This window comes from Archocentrus centrarchus, chromosome 16, assembly GCF_007364275.1.
Source record: "Archocentrus centrarchus isolate MPI-CPG fArcCen1 chromosome 16, fArcCen1, whole genome shotgun sequence".
NCBI lineage: Eukaryota > Metazoa > Chordata > Actinopteri > Cichliformes > Cichlidae > Archocentrus > Archocentrus centrarchus.
Window position 1 is genome coordinate 28,048,202 of NC_044361.1, and position 18,734 is coordinate 28,066,935.

Genomic DNA, 18,734 nt, shown 5'->3' on the forward strand with positions numbered 1-18,734 from the left:
GTCCTACAGTAAGTCCAGTCCTAAGTAGTGCGCATGTCAGTTTACGCCTCTTTGCTGCCGTTCATGTTCTGCTCAACAGTGACCTCATGTGGACAAATCAGGATGACATCGGATAAACACTGGGTCGTGTTTACTTTGTTTTATTGCCATACGAGATGGATGTATGAGAGCATCCTGAAGATGTAAGACTTGAGCCATTTCATTTTCTATTATATGAATAAAGCATTTGCAGGTGTGAAAATGCTTCTTTTGGTTCTCCTTTATTTGAAGTTAAGATAACACCAACTTAAAAAAAACATATTGACCTGTGGTAATGTTGCTTGCTTTATAAGAACACATTTATGTCTGGATTTGAGTGTTTGTGTGTGAAGGAGAAAAAAGGAGGGGGTATTATACATTTATAGAGCAGACCTCATATGGGGAGCTCCACAATGCAAAATGTTGTGCCACTTCTTTCTGTGAATCTTTTTTTTTAGCACTAAGGAAAAGAACACAATTCTTTGAACTTGATGTTTATTTTGGTTGTCTTCAAACTGTACACATCTGTAGTAAGTTTGACATTGCATTGTAAAATTTTGTACACAGGCATAAATGAAGATGTCACAACTGTCTACAGGACTGCATTTTACCACAGAGACATATATAGAAAGTGTGGAAAAAAAAAACAACAGCCTGGCTGTCACAGCTGGCGACAAGACCTTCAGAACTGTGGTTGTGGTGTCAAACGGAGTATGTTCTCACCAGTGGTCGCTATGGTTAACATGTCTGCTGTATGCTTGTGGTATGGTGGTTGATTTTTGCATGCAACTTTAAAATGCTCAGTTACATATATACATATATATATATATATATATATATATATATATATATATATATATATATATATATATATATATATATATATATATATATATATATATATATATATATACTTTTATTAACGCACTTCAAGGTTTAACCAAGGTGTGGGTCTCCATTCTGTCTGGCTTTATTAATCTATTCAACTCTACTGTGGCTAATGATGTATTAAGCTCAGCATCAGGGTTATTGTTTTTTTTTTTTCAATGTTAAGGAAGTTATAAAGATAAGCTGAAATACTACCTCATTTTTGTGTGTTTCCAGTATACCGATTAGCCCAACAATTCAGGCTTAATTCCCACTGTTGCTTTTGCTTCTTGAAAAAAAAAAATCAGCTTTTGATAAGTTGCTTGATGATAACAGTGACAAAGAAACAGAATGATTTAGGGCCTCACATCAGTGACCTACAGCCACTGACAGTATTAGCTCAGGGAGTCGCGTATTATCACCACCAGAGTCACAGGCTACATTAGTCCAAAATGACCAACTGGGTAACTAGGGATGTAAAGCTCTGTCAGTTTCAGGCTGTTTGAACTCAGCTTGTTGCATGCATGCAAATTAGACACGTACTGGGCAAGGTGGAAATAACTGATTCAGGCACAGCTCTCCATCCTGAGTTTCAAGTCAAAGCACACAAAATGGCTTTGTACTGCAGACAGCAGCCCTTTGAACACTGTAAACACAGTGCTATAATTTAATGCAAATGTGGAACAAAATGCAGACTCATGCAAAAAAAACCAAAGTGGAAGTAAAGCTTTATTATAAAAGGAGAGGGATTTTCACCCCCCCCCCCCCCCCGCCCCCCAAATAAATAAATAAATCAACAAAAAGACCCTCAACTGCCTATACAGACAGGGCTGATGAGGAAAATGTGGGTTGCTGGAAGAATCAGTGAAAAATAGCAGTGAGGGGATCTTTCCTTTCCTTTCCTTTCCTTTCCTTTCCTTTCCTTTCCTTTCCTTTCCTTTCCTTTCCTTTCCTTTCCTTTCCTTTCCTTTCCTTTCCTTTCCTTTCCTCTGTTGTAGTCCATGTTAAATACTTTCTTCAAAAACCACAGAGAACATCAGGTAGGTAGCCCTATGAATTGAGAAAGTGTATACAGAATTTAACATTTTGAAAAGTTACACAGAAACTGTCACTCCAATGACAACAGTCAGATGTTTAATTTTAAATTCATTGAAGGAGCTTTGACAGCAAAAAAAATAAAAATAAACCTAAGCTTCATTACATCTGATTAATACAGAGAACAATTTCTTCCATAATTTGATAAATTTGTGACCATTTTGATTTCTTACTGACAGTGAAACATGAAGGAAAAGAGTTGAGCTGTGGTCAGCCTAAGGGACCATTTGTGGTTAAATCAGAAACAGCGATGTAGCAGTGTTGAACTCTTGTCTCTCAGAAGAGGAACTGAGTCATATTTAGTCATACATTTCATTTTCTGTCTGCATGGCATGCTCTGATTGTGTTCTGTGACCATGGCGGGTAGATAACTGGTTCCTATAAATTATTCTATGCTTGTTATTATTCTTTGCCAAATACCGTGCAGACTGCACTGCTCTGTATTGTTGTTTGACCCCTTTGCAAAGGCCAACTGAAATTTCACAGAGACAACCGGTTTGTGCAGATCAATTTATTTCAGATTTCCATAACAATTTGGTGTCAGAAAAGTGGGATCCTTTGGTTGAACCTGGCGCGGGATGGCAGTGACTGATAATTCTAGAAAGCAGACTTTCCAGCCTCTAACCTCACATAGTTGAGAGACAAGAAGGTTGACTGCTTGCACCCCAGACTATCTCTCCACTGGGATTTCTAGGAATGTACCACGTTGTCCTTAAACAGTGAGGGATCGGAAATAAACTGTTATAATTTGAGGGAAAAAAAGGGGTAAAAATAGAAAAGTGGACCCAATGGTAATGTGCAGCTATGTGCAGAACCTCCAGCTGCCCCTCAAATGCCTGTGGTTGAAGTGGCAGGTGCTACAGGATAGCCTGCTCAAGTTTTTCAACCTTGGTCAGAGGCACAGATTAAGGAAGCCATGACTCATTTGCCACGCCCAGGGGACTCAGGCAAGAAGGTTGCTGAAGAGTTGATTGTTATCTGCAGCGAATTCAGTTCTACCTACAGAACTGAAGTACTAAAGTTTGGAGCAGGAGACTAGGCAAAAATTTATGGCAAATATCCTAAAGGAGATGTCCACAGACAGCATTATATAATTGGGATGATGATAGCTATCAGGCATATAGGATGGTCATAACAGTTCTGTGTAGTGTGTTGGAGAAGGTGTGGACACTGCAAAACTCTCTGCATGCAAAGCCAGACTAGAGGAGGTAAGGCATTATGCCATTCATATTGAAAATAACCTCAAAACCCAGCAGAAGAAAAAGACCAGAAGATGATTGCACCAGAGGATGCAATCACAGGGACAGGGGGCTATGACTGAAATGTTTGTTTCCTGTGTAACTAAAGGGGGCATTGGGCTGAAGATGTCCCAAAAAGGACATTGCTGCTGGTAACAGGCATTGCCGGGCGGACTGAAGTCAGTAAGGGATGCAGGAGAGACATGTAGCTACTCTGACTCACCTGAAGTTGAAGGTACCAGCACACACACGACATACATGCAACATGTGATGTGAATTATTTTCTATTGAAAAGAGAAGCTTATTGGATTTACACACTAGATACATTAGCCCCCAACAGACTGAACGAAAAATTTGATTTGAGACCCTTTTTATAACTTTTTGATGATTCGGGTTTATACTGATCCCTTACTATTTCATCATTTCATCATTTGTTCTCTAATCTTTCTAATATTTATACAGTTTTTCTCATTCTAATATTTCTAATATTTATACTGTGTTTTTCTAGTATTTTCTATGACTCTGTCTTTATGCACGGTTTTGTAGTTGTGCATTTTACATTGTATATATTTTATTCATTATGCAATTACCTTTTTTTTCAGACTTACAGGTACTAGTTATGATTCTTTTTTTAATATCTATTTCAGCTTTGGTATTATTCTTTGATTATTTTTTGATTATTTCTATATTTATATACATGTATATCTTTTTCATGATATGATACAAGCACTTATGTTTTTTTGACATGTTTGTATATATTCATATGTATATTGAGATTTTTTTATAATACCACCGCTTAGACTCCCTGCTTGATTGTTGATCTTGTGCACGTGTTTTATTGGATGCTGCTGCTTCCTTTTTTCCTTGTTTGGTCAGTTGGCACCCACAACCAGATGACTGTTGAGATTTGGGCATGTATAAATAACATGTTTCCTGTAATGTTGTTACGTCTGAGGAAGGGCAGTTGTAGCCCGAAACGTTACTGTTAATTAGGTTCTTGTATTAAATTTATCATCCAGGAGCTTTTTTGGTGTGTGGACTTCCTTTTCTTTCATGCATGCAACATATGCACACAATTATGACACAAGATCTTTTCTATTCTGAAGAAGAATCTAGATATCATGCAGATAGATTTGATAGTGCATGGCAAGCAAATAACTTTTTTGTTGGAAAGTAATTTACTCCAAAATCTTTGGTACAGGACAGGGAATTTCCAGCTCCTCCAAAAGTATGTGGCAACTATGTTCAATCTGTTGAGGCATCAGGAAAGGTGATGTACCACTTGCGTGTTTTAATTTATTTTTATTTAAACTTTATTTTGGCCTCTCAGGGCCACCGTAATTTTACCAGTAAAATCCCACTGTTATATAAAATCTCTTTTACAAGGGAGTCCTGGCCAAGACTGGGAGCAAATATAAAGAGTTACATGAAAACACATAAAAAAACAAACATATACAACTTGAAACTTGTAGGTACTGCAAACAAGATGTAGTCATTGGAGTGAAGGGAATATCCTCCTGTGGATTTCTGATGGATGTATGATAAAAGGTAAGAAGAGAGCAGACCCAGAACAACCTTATATATAAGAATATGCCAGTGAATCAATCTGCAATCTCTCCAAAGACTTTTAATGATTACACACCTCGTGTCTCTGGTATCCCTTGTATTGACATATTATTCACTCTATTCCCTATCTGAGAGTAACATAATTTCAATCCTCTGTATGTCCTGTGCATGTGTGGTGTTGCCAATAAAGAAACTTTGACTTTGGATTATGAAAATGTGTGATGAAGATCAGCCTACTGAGTGGAGTCATTAAATGCAACTGTGCAGCTGAGAGCCTCTACGGTTTTAAACCCCTACGCTATCCAGTCTCAGGTGCCTCCTGATGCTTGCTGGCTTTCTGTGGCTCTCTCCGATTTAGCAAATGCTTTTATCAGTGTTCCAGTTCACCCAGACAGCCAGTACTGGTTTGTCTTTACCTTTAAAGGGAAAGGTTATACACATACTTGCTTGTGTCCTGGCTACTGTGAGACTCCCACCATTTATAATGATACATTAAGAAGAAGAATGGAATCACTACTAATCACTAATAGTACGGCTCTCTTGCAGGATGTTGATTTCATAATTTGCAGCCCAAATAAATAGCATTGTGAAGTTGACACTACAAGGTTACTGAAGCATCTGGCAGCAGAGGGACACAAAGACCATCTTTCAAAACTGCATTTTGTAAATCAACAGGTCATTTTTTGGGGTCAGGTGATCACAGCTGAGGGCAAATCCCTCTCACCCAACTGTGTTGAAGCAATTCAAAGCATACCAAAACCTGTAACAAAGGAGCAAGAGTTGTCTTTTCTAGGAATGTGCTCCTACATTTGCACATTTATCCCTAACTATGCTGTTCTGGATGCAACACTTAGTGCTATTGTCCGTGCTCTGGGTCTGCCTGACCCTATTAGACTTTTCACCCAGAGAGTTGTTGATAATAATGGTTGCACGACCTTTTGGTGTAACAACGCTTAAATCTTGTACTGTTGGAAAGCCTGTTTATTTCCCTTTAGATGGTGCCACATTTGCAAGGAAAAGGCATAAACATTCAAATTATTCTGCTATTGACTTTATAGTTTGCTGAAGCAGCTGCAGGCACACTGACTTTTATTACACCCAATATATGAAACAGATTACACTGAGATACAAATCAAGGATAAATGAATGAACATCACTGATGTCATAGTGGAAGTGTGTTCTTACATTATATAATCAAAAAAGATTTTTCCATTCCTCTAGTTAATTGACAAGTTAGAAAAGGCAGTTGTTTCAGGAATGATGAGTGGTAGCATCAAAGTGTGCTTTAGCAAAATTGTTTTTCATGAAGAATCCACACACTCATCAGGGGAACCCCCCCCGAAAAGAAGCACGCCACAACCTAAATTAATTATAAAAACAAAAAATGGGAAATGCTGTGAATTTTAACAATAAGGCAAACAAACAGAAGTCCTTTATGTTGCTGGTCATATCTGAACTGCTCTTTTATATTAACCCTCTCAGAGTGAGTGCACTGATGACCAACACTGAGAAAAACCAGCAGGGAGTGATACAGGATGCTTCATTTAGAAAAGAGGACAATGATTGGCACCACTAGATTATAGAATGTATGAAACAATGACAAAATATTGCCTATGATGTTATTAAATTACTGCATACTTTGGTTTCTTGCCTCTCAGATTCGGAAGTCACTCTGTTTCTGGCAGTGCAGGTGTAATTTCCAGTGTTTTCTGCCCCAAACCTTTCTACAATATACAAGGAGTTATTAACATGCGTCTCATTGCCGTTAAACATCCAGCTGAAGTGTACAGGTGGGACGGAGTCTGCTGTGCATTGCAGTGCCACTCTGTGGCCACTTGGAGCTGCTCATGGTCCAATATTCGATATGTTACATGGTCCAACTGCACAGTTAAAATATATATAGTGTATTAGGGATATACAGACCGTTGTTACTATAGCCTTCTTTAAAAAGTTTTAAAAAGTTGGTTTAAAACTGGAGTTCTTCATGATTTTTTTTAAATAGAACAGAAATGGTGGGAAAATAGGTAACACAGTTTGTGTAAAACATTACTGTGTCACTGTAGGTAAGATTTTGTATGACAATGACTTTAAATAACATTAATTTATTAAAGCTTAACAGCATCACGTTCATGTTTTCAACTATTAGTTATTTTACAATTTCAGATATAATTTTAGCTGTTTAGCATTTAAAATGGTAGACATTAAAATTTTGTTGGCATTTTAATATTTTAGTTTTGCATAAAGTACATCAACAGGTTAATAGTGCATGTATGCATAAACAATATTATACGTATAATATGTATAATATGTATAATATGGCTGTGACTTAATTTCATCCACTCAATCCAATATAATAATAACAACAGTAAAATAAACTGTAGCAAACTACAAGCTAAACTCCTTATACTACAGTACACCTCTGATTGCTACTTAATAGTTTAGCACCTGAGCACTCTCTTTCCATCTAAATATAACCACACCCTGTTTTTCTTATCTTTTTGGATTTAAACACAGCATGTTTTATTTATCAAAAAATGTTTATGAGTCTTTGTCTATACATTTGATCAATTTTAGACTCTTGCACAAGGTTTGATGCATTATATGAGTTTGAAAAGACTAACTCACCATACACATTCAGTGTTCCCCTCTTTCTGGAGCCCTTTATGTGGTTTGATGTGATAGTGTACTCCCCACTGTCCTCCAGAGTCAGGTTTCTGAGCTCCAGGGACCCAGCAGTTTGGTCTAATGCGAACCTGCTGGCATAGCTGGGCTCAGAGATGTTGATGCTGGTGGAACTGGTGGTGCCTTTTGTATTTTGTGCTCTTCACTAAGTGGTTTTGGGTCTCCTTTGGGTTTGTGTTTGAGCACATGCAGTGAGCCATAGTATTCCTTGAGGAGGAGGATCAAAGAGGAGGAATTCAGGCTCCTTTAGACAGACTTGCAAACAAATTGTTTGCTTCAGTGCTCCCAGACAGAATGAATGATAAATTGTGTAAATATATTCACTACTGCTATTGCTTGTAATCGTTCATGCAGAATGAATTATTGTTTGATCAGTGACTGTCCAAATACTGTGACACAATCATCAAATCAGCTGAAGCAGTGAGGCATTGACAGTGTGTCACAGTATAGTTCCCGGTGTGAGTGACAGGGAGAAACATGCAGCATCTCAATGATAATGTGCTCTTTTTTTTGTTTTTTGTTACACAGCTAAATATAAATTCTTCTAGAAATTCCTGGTTCCTAGGATACTTAAGAGTAGAATGGGAGGCAGAGCCTTCAGCTTTCAGGCCCCTCTTCTGTAGAACCAGCTCCTAGATTGGATTTGGGAGACAGACACCCTCTCTATTTTTAAGATTAGGCTTCAAACTTTCCTTTTTGATAAAGCTTATAGTTAGAGCTGGATCAGGTGTCCCTGAACCCTCCATTGGTTATGCTGCAGAAGGCCTAGGCTGTTGGGGGGTTCCCATGATGCACTGAGTGTTTCTTGATTTGAGTTTTCTCTGTAATTATTGTAGGATCTTTACTTTACAATATAAAGCCTTGAGTTTTTTTTTTTTTTTTTAAAGAACTTCACAGTACCACTAAAAAGAGAATGTGTCCAAACCTTTGACTGGTACTGTATACAAGTATTAACTGTATACAAGTATTTTGCTACTGTATGTGATGGAATCAGAAAATTGTTGAGATGAATAAACACCCCCCCCCCCCCCCGCCCCGAAAAAATAAAATAAAAACAACAAACAAACAAACAAAAAAAACAAAACAAAACAGTAATACAGTACCAATGTTTTTCTAAAATCTCATCTAGGATCTTGAGTCTTCTTTTTTGTTCTTCCTCATTTTTTTCATTATGAGGATGAGAAGTTAGCAAATGATTCAAAAACAGTAGAAAGCAAGTAGAAAAACTATTATCGAAACATGACCTCATATGACACACCTGAGATGATCCCTATCAGAAGTGTTTCCATTTCAGAAGTGGTGTTTTCCACTCTGAAAACACCACTTGTGGTGTCTTCCTTTTCTGATTCCAGTAAATGAATGACTTAATACAGAATATGAAGGTAGCATAAGGAAATTAGGTTTGTTTTTTATCTGAAAGATTTATTTAACTGTACTTGTTGAACATTAAGACATTTTTATGTGAAACTTTCATTTCCTAATTTCATTCCTGCTTTGTTTAGTATGCAAGTGGTTTTGGGTGAAACTAATTTGGGACTTCACCTAAATTCCCCCATTTTATCAACTGACCTATTGAGGTCACCTGAACAAAGGTAAAGTTTCTAAGTCTGTGGACAAAGCCCAGCTGGCACAACATATTAAAGACAAGGAAAGACAACCCTGTAAATTTCAAACACTGCAAACAAAGACCTACCATTCAGAGTCAGTACACAGACCATCTGGAAACAAACAGGAAGACACCATAATCAATGACAGCCAAGAGAAGTGGGTGAAGAACCTGTCAGACCCCCATTCACACCTCTGTTCAGGTGACCTGATACACTCAGGTCACTTGCTACAACAGGGCAAAGTCCCAAACTGGTTTCACCTGAAACCACTGACTGTAATGACCCACGCCTTCTTTCACATCTTGGCGCATGTGATTATGCACATGAACAATAGTGGTCCCAACCACCTCCAGGGGACTACGCTCACTGGGGTTTAAATACCTGGGACTCTCCACCTTTTGGTTTGAGAACTGAAGAAGCCTTTTGGATGAGAGGTGAAATGTATTCAAGAAACAAAAAAGAAATCCACTCACACTTTTTCAAGCTCCAGAGACTACTGTGACAGATGACTGAGAACCTACACAGACGATAACAAAAAAAAAAAATCAAAACTCATAAGACGTTTCTAATCAGCATGAAAATATTATAGGAAGCTATCAAATAAACCCTGAGATGCAGGTTGAATTTACTTAAAGCAGAGCTGTTCTCTGAAAACAGGGAAAATGGCTGTAATTCCTAAGCATATAATCTAATATATTTTGCATATAGAAAAGTCAAAAATTCAATTTGCATTCATTATTGTCACTATTATCACTATTGCACTGAATAATCAGAAAGATATATGTACATTTTGCACATCTGCTAGACGGCTTGCGCAAGTACATTTTTACCACAGGAGGAAATTAAGCGAACACAGCAGTCAAGATGAACAAGCAGTTTTATTAATTATATATCGATATAAATGCTGGGAAGTTAATTAATCCACTGGTCCTGCTAAAGAATAGATTAAAAAAAGAGGACAGTCAGAAGTTGGAGCACACTGTGGGGCTCTGTTAAACTAACCGTTCACCCAAACTAATAATAATAATAATGCATTAGTCTTATATAGCACTTTTCTAGACACTCAAAGACGCTTTACAATTTCATGCACTATTCATTCACACCTCAATCATACCTGGTGGTGGTAAGCTACTGATGTAGCCACAGCTGCCCTGGGGCAGTCTGACAGACTGCCACAGTCAAACTAAACAATGACACTGCAACACCACTGCACGAAAACCCAGCAAAACCAGGTGCCACCATAAACCACGTTGTTATAAGTGTGATGTACAGGTTAGAAGTACTAATATCACTATAATTATCACAAATCTTCAAATTAACAAACATTCACAAACACTACATATGCAAAACAACATGTAGGCAGTCATTGAACATAATGACTCGTTATGCTAATCTAAGTTTGATTGTTGGACTTTAGTCTTTTGCACACTGCAAGGTCTTATCAGTGCTATAAAATCATCAGCTGGCTTTTTTGTATCATTTCTGTGGCTGTTACAGATGTGAATTCTATTGACCACCTTATTTTATAAATTTAATGTGTTCAGTAAAAATTACTACCAAAATTCTGTTTAAAGAAGGTTATTGTTGTTATTGAAGGAGTTTCATCTTGAAAACAAAGTTAAGCTGAAGAACAACAGAAGCAATTACAATTTTCAGACAGACTAAAAACTGCAACAGCTGATTCACAACTTTTTTTGTGACATCACCTTTACTGAGCGGGTTACTGCTTGCAGAAATCAGGGACGCAAACGTCAATTACCATATTTACCAGCAGATGGAGACAGAGCTCAATACTTATTGTGTCCTCACATTTTTGAACATTTTAAAAAAAAATAGAAAAAAAACCTTTACATTATATTAAGCAGTGTATTTAAACAAGCATTTAAAAAAAAAAAGCTTTTTGTGACCACATTAATCTTTATTTCTCCTAATATGACTGCTTTGATGACTACAGTCATACATGTGTTGTATTGGACTTTTTGCATTATTGTAAATCAACCAGTGTGATCAAACACATATGAGTCTCAAGAAAGCAGCTGCTTTTGTGATGAAAAAAAAAGTTCATATGCCAGTTTCAGGACTTGTATCTAATTTTGAAAAAATTCCCTGGAATATCTGGGGTGAGGGGAGGAGGTTTCTAAATCTCTGCTGAGGTTTAGAAAACTCAGGGGTATTTAAATATTCAGGATACTATGACCAGTAAAACATAGCAGTTCCCCCTTTTCTTCAGTCCTTACCCACCATCTTGCCCACAAAACCACAGATGAAGCACATGAAGGCAGCATGTTGCAGCTTATGACAGGAAAGTAACAGATTCAAAGATCTGATTTCATTATTCAAACATTTCTATAGCATGTAGGTAGATTTTAACATTAATGTGCACATTCATGTGATTACAGGACATTGATATACAAACTAAGAGATACAATTGTTATACATTTTACAATTAAAATAAACAATAAGTTACATTTATCTTTTTTTTTTAAATAGTAACTTCAAAACTTATAACAGAAAACATTCACTTTTATTGATGCAGACAAATTATTAAATAAATCTTCATCTATGTCTTGTTAAAAATTATATGACACCAAACCAACACACATTATAACTTTTCATAAATGTTTCATCTGCAGGACAAGAAAAAAGTAAAAAGTTGATTCAAATACAAACTGGGTAGTTTATTAATTGTATTCTATAAGTCATCAGTAGTTGTTGGACAGCAGAAAATAATAATTATTTCTTCAGAGAAAAAATCTTGGTGTTTGTCAAACTTTAAAAGTTTTTCCTTATTAATAAAAAAATGATAAATTTCAAACTTACCTGAAAATGAATGGTGATCACTGATTTTATATTTTCTTGTCATATATGGAAATGTTCTCATACACATTTTCGTCTGGTTCAAGGAAAACAAAGATTTATTACAGTGCATCTAGTTATGCATAAACACAATGATTATGAGTCTTTAACTTCTTCATGCTGCTATAAAAGATGTGCAAAGTGAGCTTAGATGAAAAAAGACAAACCTGTATTTTGTTTCTGAGGATTTTTGTGGAATCTAAATATTAGAAATGAAGCATTATTAAAATGTGGTCATACAGTTAGATGCAACTGAAAACACCAAACATGTATGTTTTATTTGATTTTCATATAAAAAAAAAAAATTTTCTTTATCAAAGAATGTTCACTTTGTACAATTGACTAAAACAGTGACAATAAATTCTTGCACCTCTGATTATTTAATGAAATGTAATTTTAAATGAATTTTATAACATTGAAAAATTGTAGCTACTTAGTCAAACTGTTTTAAATATTTCTGTTCGATCAACAAAAGCAAAGGTGCAAACATAAAATTATAATCATCCTGTAAGTGGAGGTAAATAAAGGTTTAGTCCCAATAAGTAGTCACAACAAAAACTTAAAGCTGAAGGTACAGTTAGAGCTGCACTAAGGACACAGACTCTGAAACCAGCAAAAGTAGAATGATGGCAAGTGACTGTTTGCAGAATATGAACCTTTTGTTGACTCATAGCTCTGAATTATAGATATTTTACCACAATTACAATTGTTAGCATTAAAAAACAAAAAAACATTTTGTTCTCCACTTACTTTTTCTTATAAATGTAGTACCCTCCACCAACAGCTGCAGCTATGATGACACAACACGCGATTACTATTCCAGCGATGCAACCAGCAGCACATGGTGATGGCTTGTCTGGGAAGGCAAGAATGAGAAAAAATATTTTCACATTAAGTTTTTAAATTGCGCGCATATATTAATGGTATTGCATTAAAACTCATTCAGGAGCTTTTGCTGGTGTGCGGACTCTTACTTTTCTATTTTCTTTAAACAGAAATTGCCCCATCATCATCTCACAGTCATGTAATAATTTCCCCTTTTGTTTGATTTTGTAATTGGACAGGTTTCAGTGTCTATTTGTAGGTGCAAGTATTGCAAATGTTGGAGAATATTTTGTACTGTTTCAATGTTCTGGTAAAACTGTGAAGGCACCACGTGGCTTTAGCAAACATCTTTCTATCTTTAAGTGGAGTCCTGTACTTAAAGACGATGTTGTCTCCTGAGCTTAGAATTAATCTTCACCTGTCGGTATAAAAGATCTCTAAGGACAAACTTCAGGAAATCTATCAATGGCATGACAGTGAAAGTTAACTACATGCAGGTACCTGTTACAGTCAGTGCATGCACTACCGATGAAGATGTTCTATCAGTTACATTATTCCATGCTTGACAGGTGTAGTTGCCACTGTCAGAAAGTTTAACCTCTTCCTTAATGTACTCAGCAGAATTCCTGGTTATCTCTGTCCCATTAAAGAACCAGGTGAATCTGGCAGATGGTGTGGAGTCAGCAGAGCAGGTCAAAGTTAAGGTGCCTTTGATATTTATCTTTTTTGGACCTTCGATTTGAACATTTTCTGGTCCATCTGAAAAAAAAAAGGTATTTATAAAATAAATGATTAAAAAAATCAAATGTGTTCTTTACTTTTAAATAAAAATTCTGCATTACATGGCTACAAAGAAAACATACTGTCATTTGCACTTCAATATTATGTAACTGTATGCATGAGCAGTAATGTACACTGAACAGCATTTTACTTACAATTAACAACCATGACATATTTAGCTCTATCACTGCTGATGGGGTTGCTGATATCACAGAAATATTCTCCTTTGTCTTTCCTCTTCACGATGTTAAAGGTCAACACTCTGTTATTGTCAGAAAGGGTCATGTTGTCAGCGAGGGTCAAATCTGAGCCATCCTTCATCCAGTTTCTGGTAAAGACTGAGCCAGAAGCCTCACAGGTTAAGCTGACTGAGTTCCCCTCAACTGGCAGGTTTGTTGGTGGTTTGACAGAAGCACCTGATATTTTCTCTGTTTGCCAAAAAGATAAAAGATTAGGAAAGAAAATGCCTGAACAGACGGACGGTATGACTACAATCCACTATATTTTGCTCAGGAGAATTATTTTTTATTCAGGAGAATAAAAAACTAAATTAGATTTGAGCCACTTTAGCCTGCAGTGTTAACAAAGCCTCAGTGACAAATCATCACTAAATCCACAAATTCTCCATTCTATTGTATCTTCATTCAGAAACCATTTAAAGAGGGGGGAAGGTCTGAAGACAGCTGAGCTGAACAGGCTGATGAAAAAAAAAAGTAGCATTAGCAGGTACGTACACTGCAACTTTGCTGAGTGTGGAGGTTCATACTGTGAAGTTTAGCTCTCAAAGTTGAAGCTTTAAGTGTGTGTATATAGTACAAGCTTAAAAACTCACAGATGATGGAGAGGTTTATGGGATTGCAGATACCATTAACAGGACCAAAATCAAAGCAGGTAAAACTGATTATAATTATACTGGAGTTTATTTCATTGTCTAAGTTCAGAGCTGGTATTTATCTGGTAGAAAGATGTGAACTGTCCAGAGGAAGGGCAGAAGGGGCTGAAACAACAGTTCATACCATGTAATGAAATCCTAACCAACCTTGTTATGATAACATCCATGTGGTAAAAAAAAAAAAAACCCCAAAAAACCCCATTGTGGTTAAAAACTGTATTTGTGTATTTTTTTTCTTCAAAAATGCTTTATATATGTGAAAGTAATATCTGAGTATAGCAGGAGTCAAAATATATGTATCACGAATCATTAATTTTTAACAATAAATTAGACTTACCCAGTACAGTGATGGCTGAGGGCTGAGATCTTTGAGATCTCAGAGTTTTGCTGTTAAAGGCCTCACAGCTGTAGTTTCCACTGTGATTCATCTGGATGTTCATCAGTCTGAGCTCTGATCCAGTATCAGGCAGCTGATCTCCATTCAGAAACCACTTAAACTGGGCAGGAGGTCTGGATCCAACTGAGCAACTGAGGCTGATGTCTGACCCGACTGCAAAGTATTCTTGTGGTGGAGATAAGATCAAATTTATATTTTCTGGGCCATCTAAATAAAGAGGAAACAGAGAAAAGTTGAAAAATCTGAAGGTATGTGGCATTCAGTTTGCTTTATACGAAGGTTGTAAAATTATTATGAACAACTACATAACTCCACATCAAATGTAATGTATTAAAACAAGACCCTGTAAATGAAATTAACTGCACTGTGATTTAGCTGATCACAGATCACAGCATGGTGGTGTGGTGGTTAGCACTGCTACCTCACAGCTGGAATAACATCTAGAAGGCCAGGGTTCAATTCCACCTTGGCCCGGTGTGGAGTTTGCATGCTCTCCTTGTGCCTGCGTAGGTTTCTGCCTACAGTCCAAAAGCATGCAGTTACTGGTGTTAGGTTAATTGATCACTCTAAATTGCCCATAGGTATGAATGGTTGTCTGTCTCTCTGTGTATCCTGCCCCTTGCCCTATGTTAGCTGGGTTAGGCCCCTGTGACCCTGAATGGGATAAGAGGATGGATGGAAACTGTGATAATGTTCATTTAAAAAAAAAAAAATTGCCTATCTAGTTCAGGATTGCAGAGGGCTGAAGCCAATCATGGCTGGTCCATCCATCCATTTTCTTCTGCTTAACTGAACTAAAGAATGTGTTTCAGAGATATCTAATATTCTGAAATCTAAAATTATATCTAAACTCTCTCTGATGTTTGTGTTCTCAGATAAATTACTGAGCATTTAGGGTTGTAACTCACAGCTGATGGAGAGATTTATTGGATCACTGGTGCCACTGCTGACAGGATTGGACACACGGCACCTGAATGGTCCCTGGTCAAAACGGATCACACTGATGATAGTCAATCTGGAGCCGCCATCAGTGAGCTGAACTCTGTCACTTGCTGAAACCTCAGAGCTGCCATTTAACCAGAGGAAAGAGGTGGGGGATCCAGAGGAGGAGCAGGACAGAGTGACAGAACTGTTGAACTCAACCAAGTCTGTGCTGCTGGAAGTTACCAACACACTGGAGACTTTCTCTGTGAAAGAAAATCAAAATAGTTTAATTGCTGGCATCAACTAACAAAAGGACAGAAAACAAACATTAAAATTATTAGGATTGAATTCCACCTAAACTGTGTCACAAGGAGTCAGAGCTTATGTCAAAGGTTTCCATTATGTTATATACTCAGCCTGCAAAGACAAAGCAGCAATAATATAACTGTCATTAAAAAGCTTTTAATGAAGCACTGCACAGTACCAGCCATAACTTCTAAATCATTTCATTCCTATCATGGACAATATCTACTCCCTAAAGCGACTCTACTTTGAACAGAATATATAAAACAAATTTATTTGAAGTTGAGTCCTCAGTCTATTTATCTTAGTCAGTCCTACCTTTAAATAAACCATTGCATTTCTTACACCCACATAATATTTTAATCAGACTTTGTAAAACCTTTAATATAGCAATTTGAAGAATAGGAAAAATTATTGATAGATAGATACCGAAGGAAATTAGGGCATCCAGCAGCTTAATACGCATAATAAATATAATCCAACAGTGAGTACAGGTGAAGCAAAAAATATACTACTACTTACAGTTTTTTCCATGTTATTATCATGAAACCTTTTAGATACTTTAAACAGAATTATGCTTTTAGATTTCAACACTTGCTCACCATATATCATTAGAGTAGTACTTCCAACCTTCGCCTCACCAGCTGATATAATGTTAACTGAATATGGTCCAGTGTCAGAAAGAGCCAGATCCCTGAGCTCCAAAGATCCAGAAGATGAGAAGAGGGTGATCCTGCCTTCATAATCTGGGTCAGTTACATTTGAAGAAGTTGAGGTTATTATAGTCTTAGAATTATTGAACGACCAGATCACAACTGAAAATGGTGTTTCTGCTGTCAGTGTTGTAGTGAACATCACCGACTCTCCTACAGTTGCATTCAGAGGACCACCAGGCAACACACCAAGTCCTTCAGTCAAACCTGGAGGGGACGATAGAAAATTAATAAAACAAAACAGTCGTGGGATTTATAAAGATTAACATGAAACACGGCTGAAGAGTTAAGACTATTTTCATTAGGAGTTGATGGCAGCTTTTCCAGATCAAACCGCACATATACACACGAAAAAACGCGTGGTTATTAAAACCACTGTTAACCACCTGTTGCTTTCAGCGACTTGTCGCTGCTCTACGTCCTTGGCCAACAACCGAAAGAAAATGTAACTTTAAAGAAACTAAGTTCTACTGAATATTTAAATTTAAGTTTCTTACCTGTAAAAGCCAAGAAAACGAAAACAAGCTGCGGTAACAGAGCCATTAATTAAAACTCCGGGAGGAGTGCAGTTAGGGATGTTCAACTACCAACCTCACCGTCATATGTCACTGATTCATTACGGTGAATGAAACTCCACTTACTAATGCGTGATACAAATTTCCTGCGCAACGAGAGTGTCATACATTTCTTAAAAACAGAAAACGTGTAAGGCGCCTCCCTCGTGTGGTGAAAACGCGTTTCTGCAAGACATGAAGGTTTGAATTTCAATTTTACAAATCATTTGGACTAATGTTGATGTCCAATTAGTATTTAATCGGTGTTTTTTATGCCATGAAATGGCATACAAACTCAAATTTAGGCTGGTGAATCAGACCCTCCCACTGCTTCCAAAATGTTTGTTACTAGTCCTGCAGTCTCTCAGCCACACATTCACACACTCCTCACACATCCGTTTTCTCATGGGACTGGAAACAAAAGTATTTAGTCATAAAATCCTCTACAGCGTCAGGGACAAAGTGAGAAAGAACCCCAAAATTCTCATGTTGAGACATGAAATCAAGTATGCTGCTCAGCCCCTCTCTGTTCTCTCACACTGAGGTTACAGTGAGATGTTCTGATTTCCAATAATATTATAAATATAATATTATAATATTTATAAAATAATACCTGCCATCCAAAATCAACAGTATACTGAATGCTGAAAACCGATCTATCTAATCCACGAGACCGACACCATCAAAGTTTGCAGATGACACCATCGTGGTAGTCAGGAATGGACTAGTTGGTAAATGGACTAGTTCTTATATAGCGCTTTTCTACTCAGTATGAGCACTCAAAGCGCTTATACAACCTGTTTGCATTCACCCATGCACTCCCATTCATACAAGCACTTCCATTTTTATGAAGCTAAGTGCTTTTAATTAACTAACATTCACTCACATTCATACTCCGACAGAACGGTCGGAGAGCAACTTGGGGTTAAGTATCTTGCCCAAGGATACATTGGCATGTAGCCCGGAGTAGCCAGGATTCGAACCGCTGACCTTCCGATCAGTAGGTGACCTGCTCTACCTACTGAGCTACAGCCACCCACAAATTCCACAAATGCAGCATGGTTTTTATTTATTTATTTAATGTGCCGCCTGAAAACACACTACAAAGTGCAGCATAATTAATGCATGAAAGCCAAGAAAAACAATGCAACGCTAACGTGAATCTCTCAGCATCAACGCAGACGTCCATAAAAAGCAACCCTGCACAGCGCGCCTGCGTATCTATCCAGCTCACAAAGACGCACTGAAATCACCCATGCAGTTGCACTCCATGTGGCCAAAGGTAAGTGTCCAGTTAACGCGCTCAGTAACAAAGACTTCTGCAAAATGGACAAATTATGTGTTATCCTCTGGTGATACCTGCGCTGTGTGCAAAATACTGTATCAGTGGGACACTAGAGTGAAAGACTTTGTTATA

At 37.2% G+C, this 18,734-nt stretch overlaps 1 protein-coding gene across 1 annotated transcript; it reads right to left on the reverse strand.

Annotated features, from left to right (window-relative positions):
- Nucleotides 1-11,919: 11,919 nt before the first annotated feature.
- Nucleotides 11,920-17,306, reverse strand: LOC115795025 (carcinoembryonic antigen-related cell adhesion molecule 5-like). Its single transcript, XM_030750779.1, has 9 exons — nt 17,261-17,306; nt 16,653-16,970; nt 15,732-16,010; nt 14,764-15,030; nt 13,690-13,962; nt 13,256-13,513; nt 12,680-12,785; nt 12,097-12,128; nt 11,920-11,966 (listed from the first exon to the last, which is right to left on the reverse strand). Exons 1-9 carry the CDS (start codon nt 17,304-17,306, stop codon nt 11,920-11,922), a joined length of 1,626 nt encoding a protein of 541 aa, XP_030606639.1.
- Between the last annotated feature and the right edge of the window lie 1,428 nt (nt 17,307-18,734).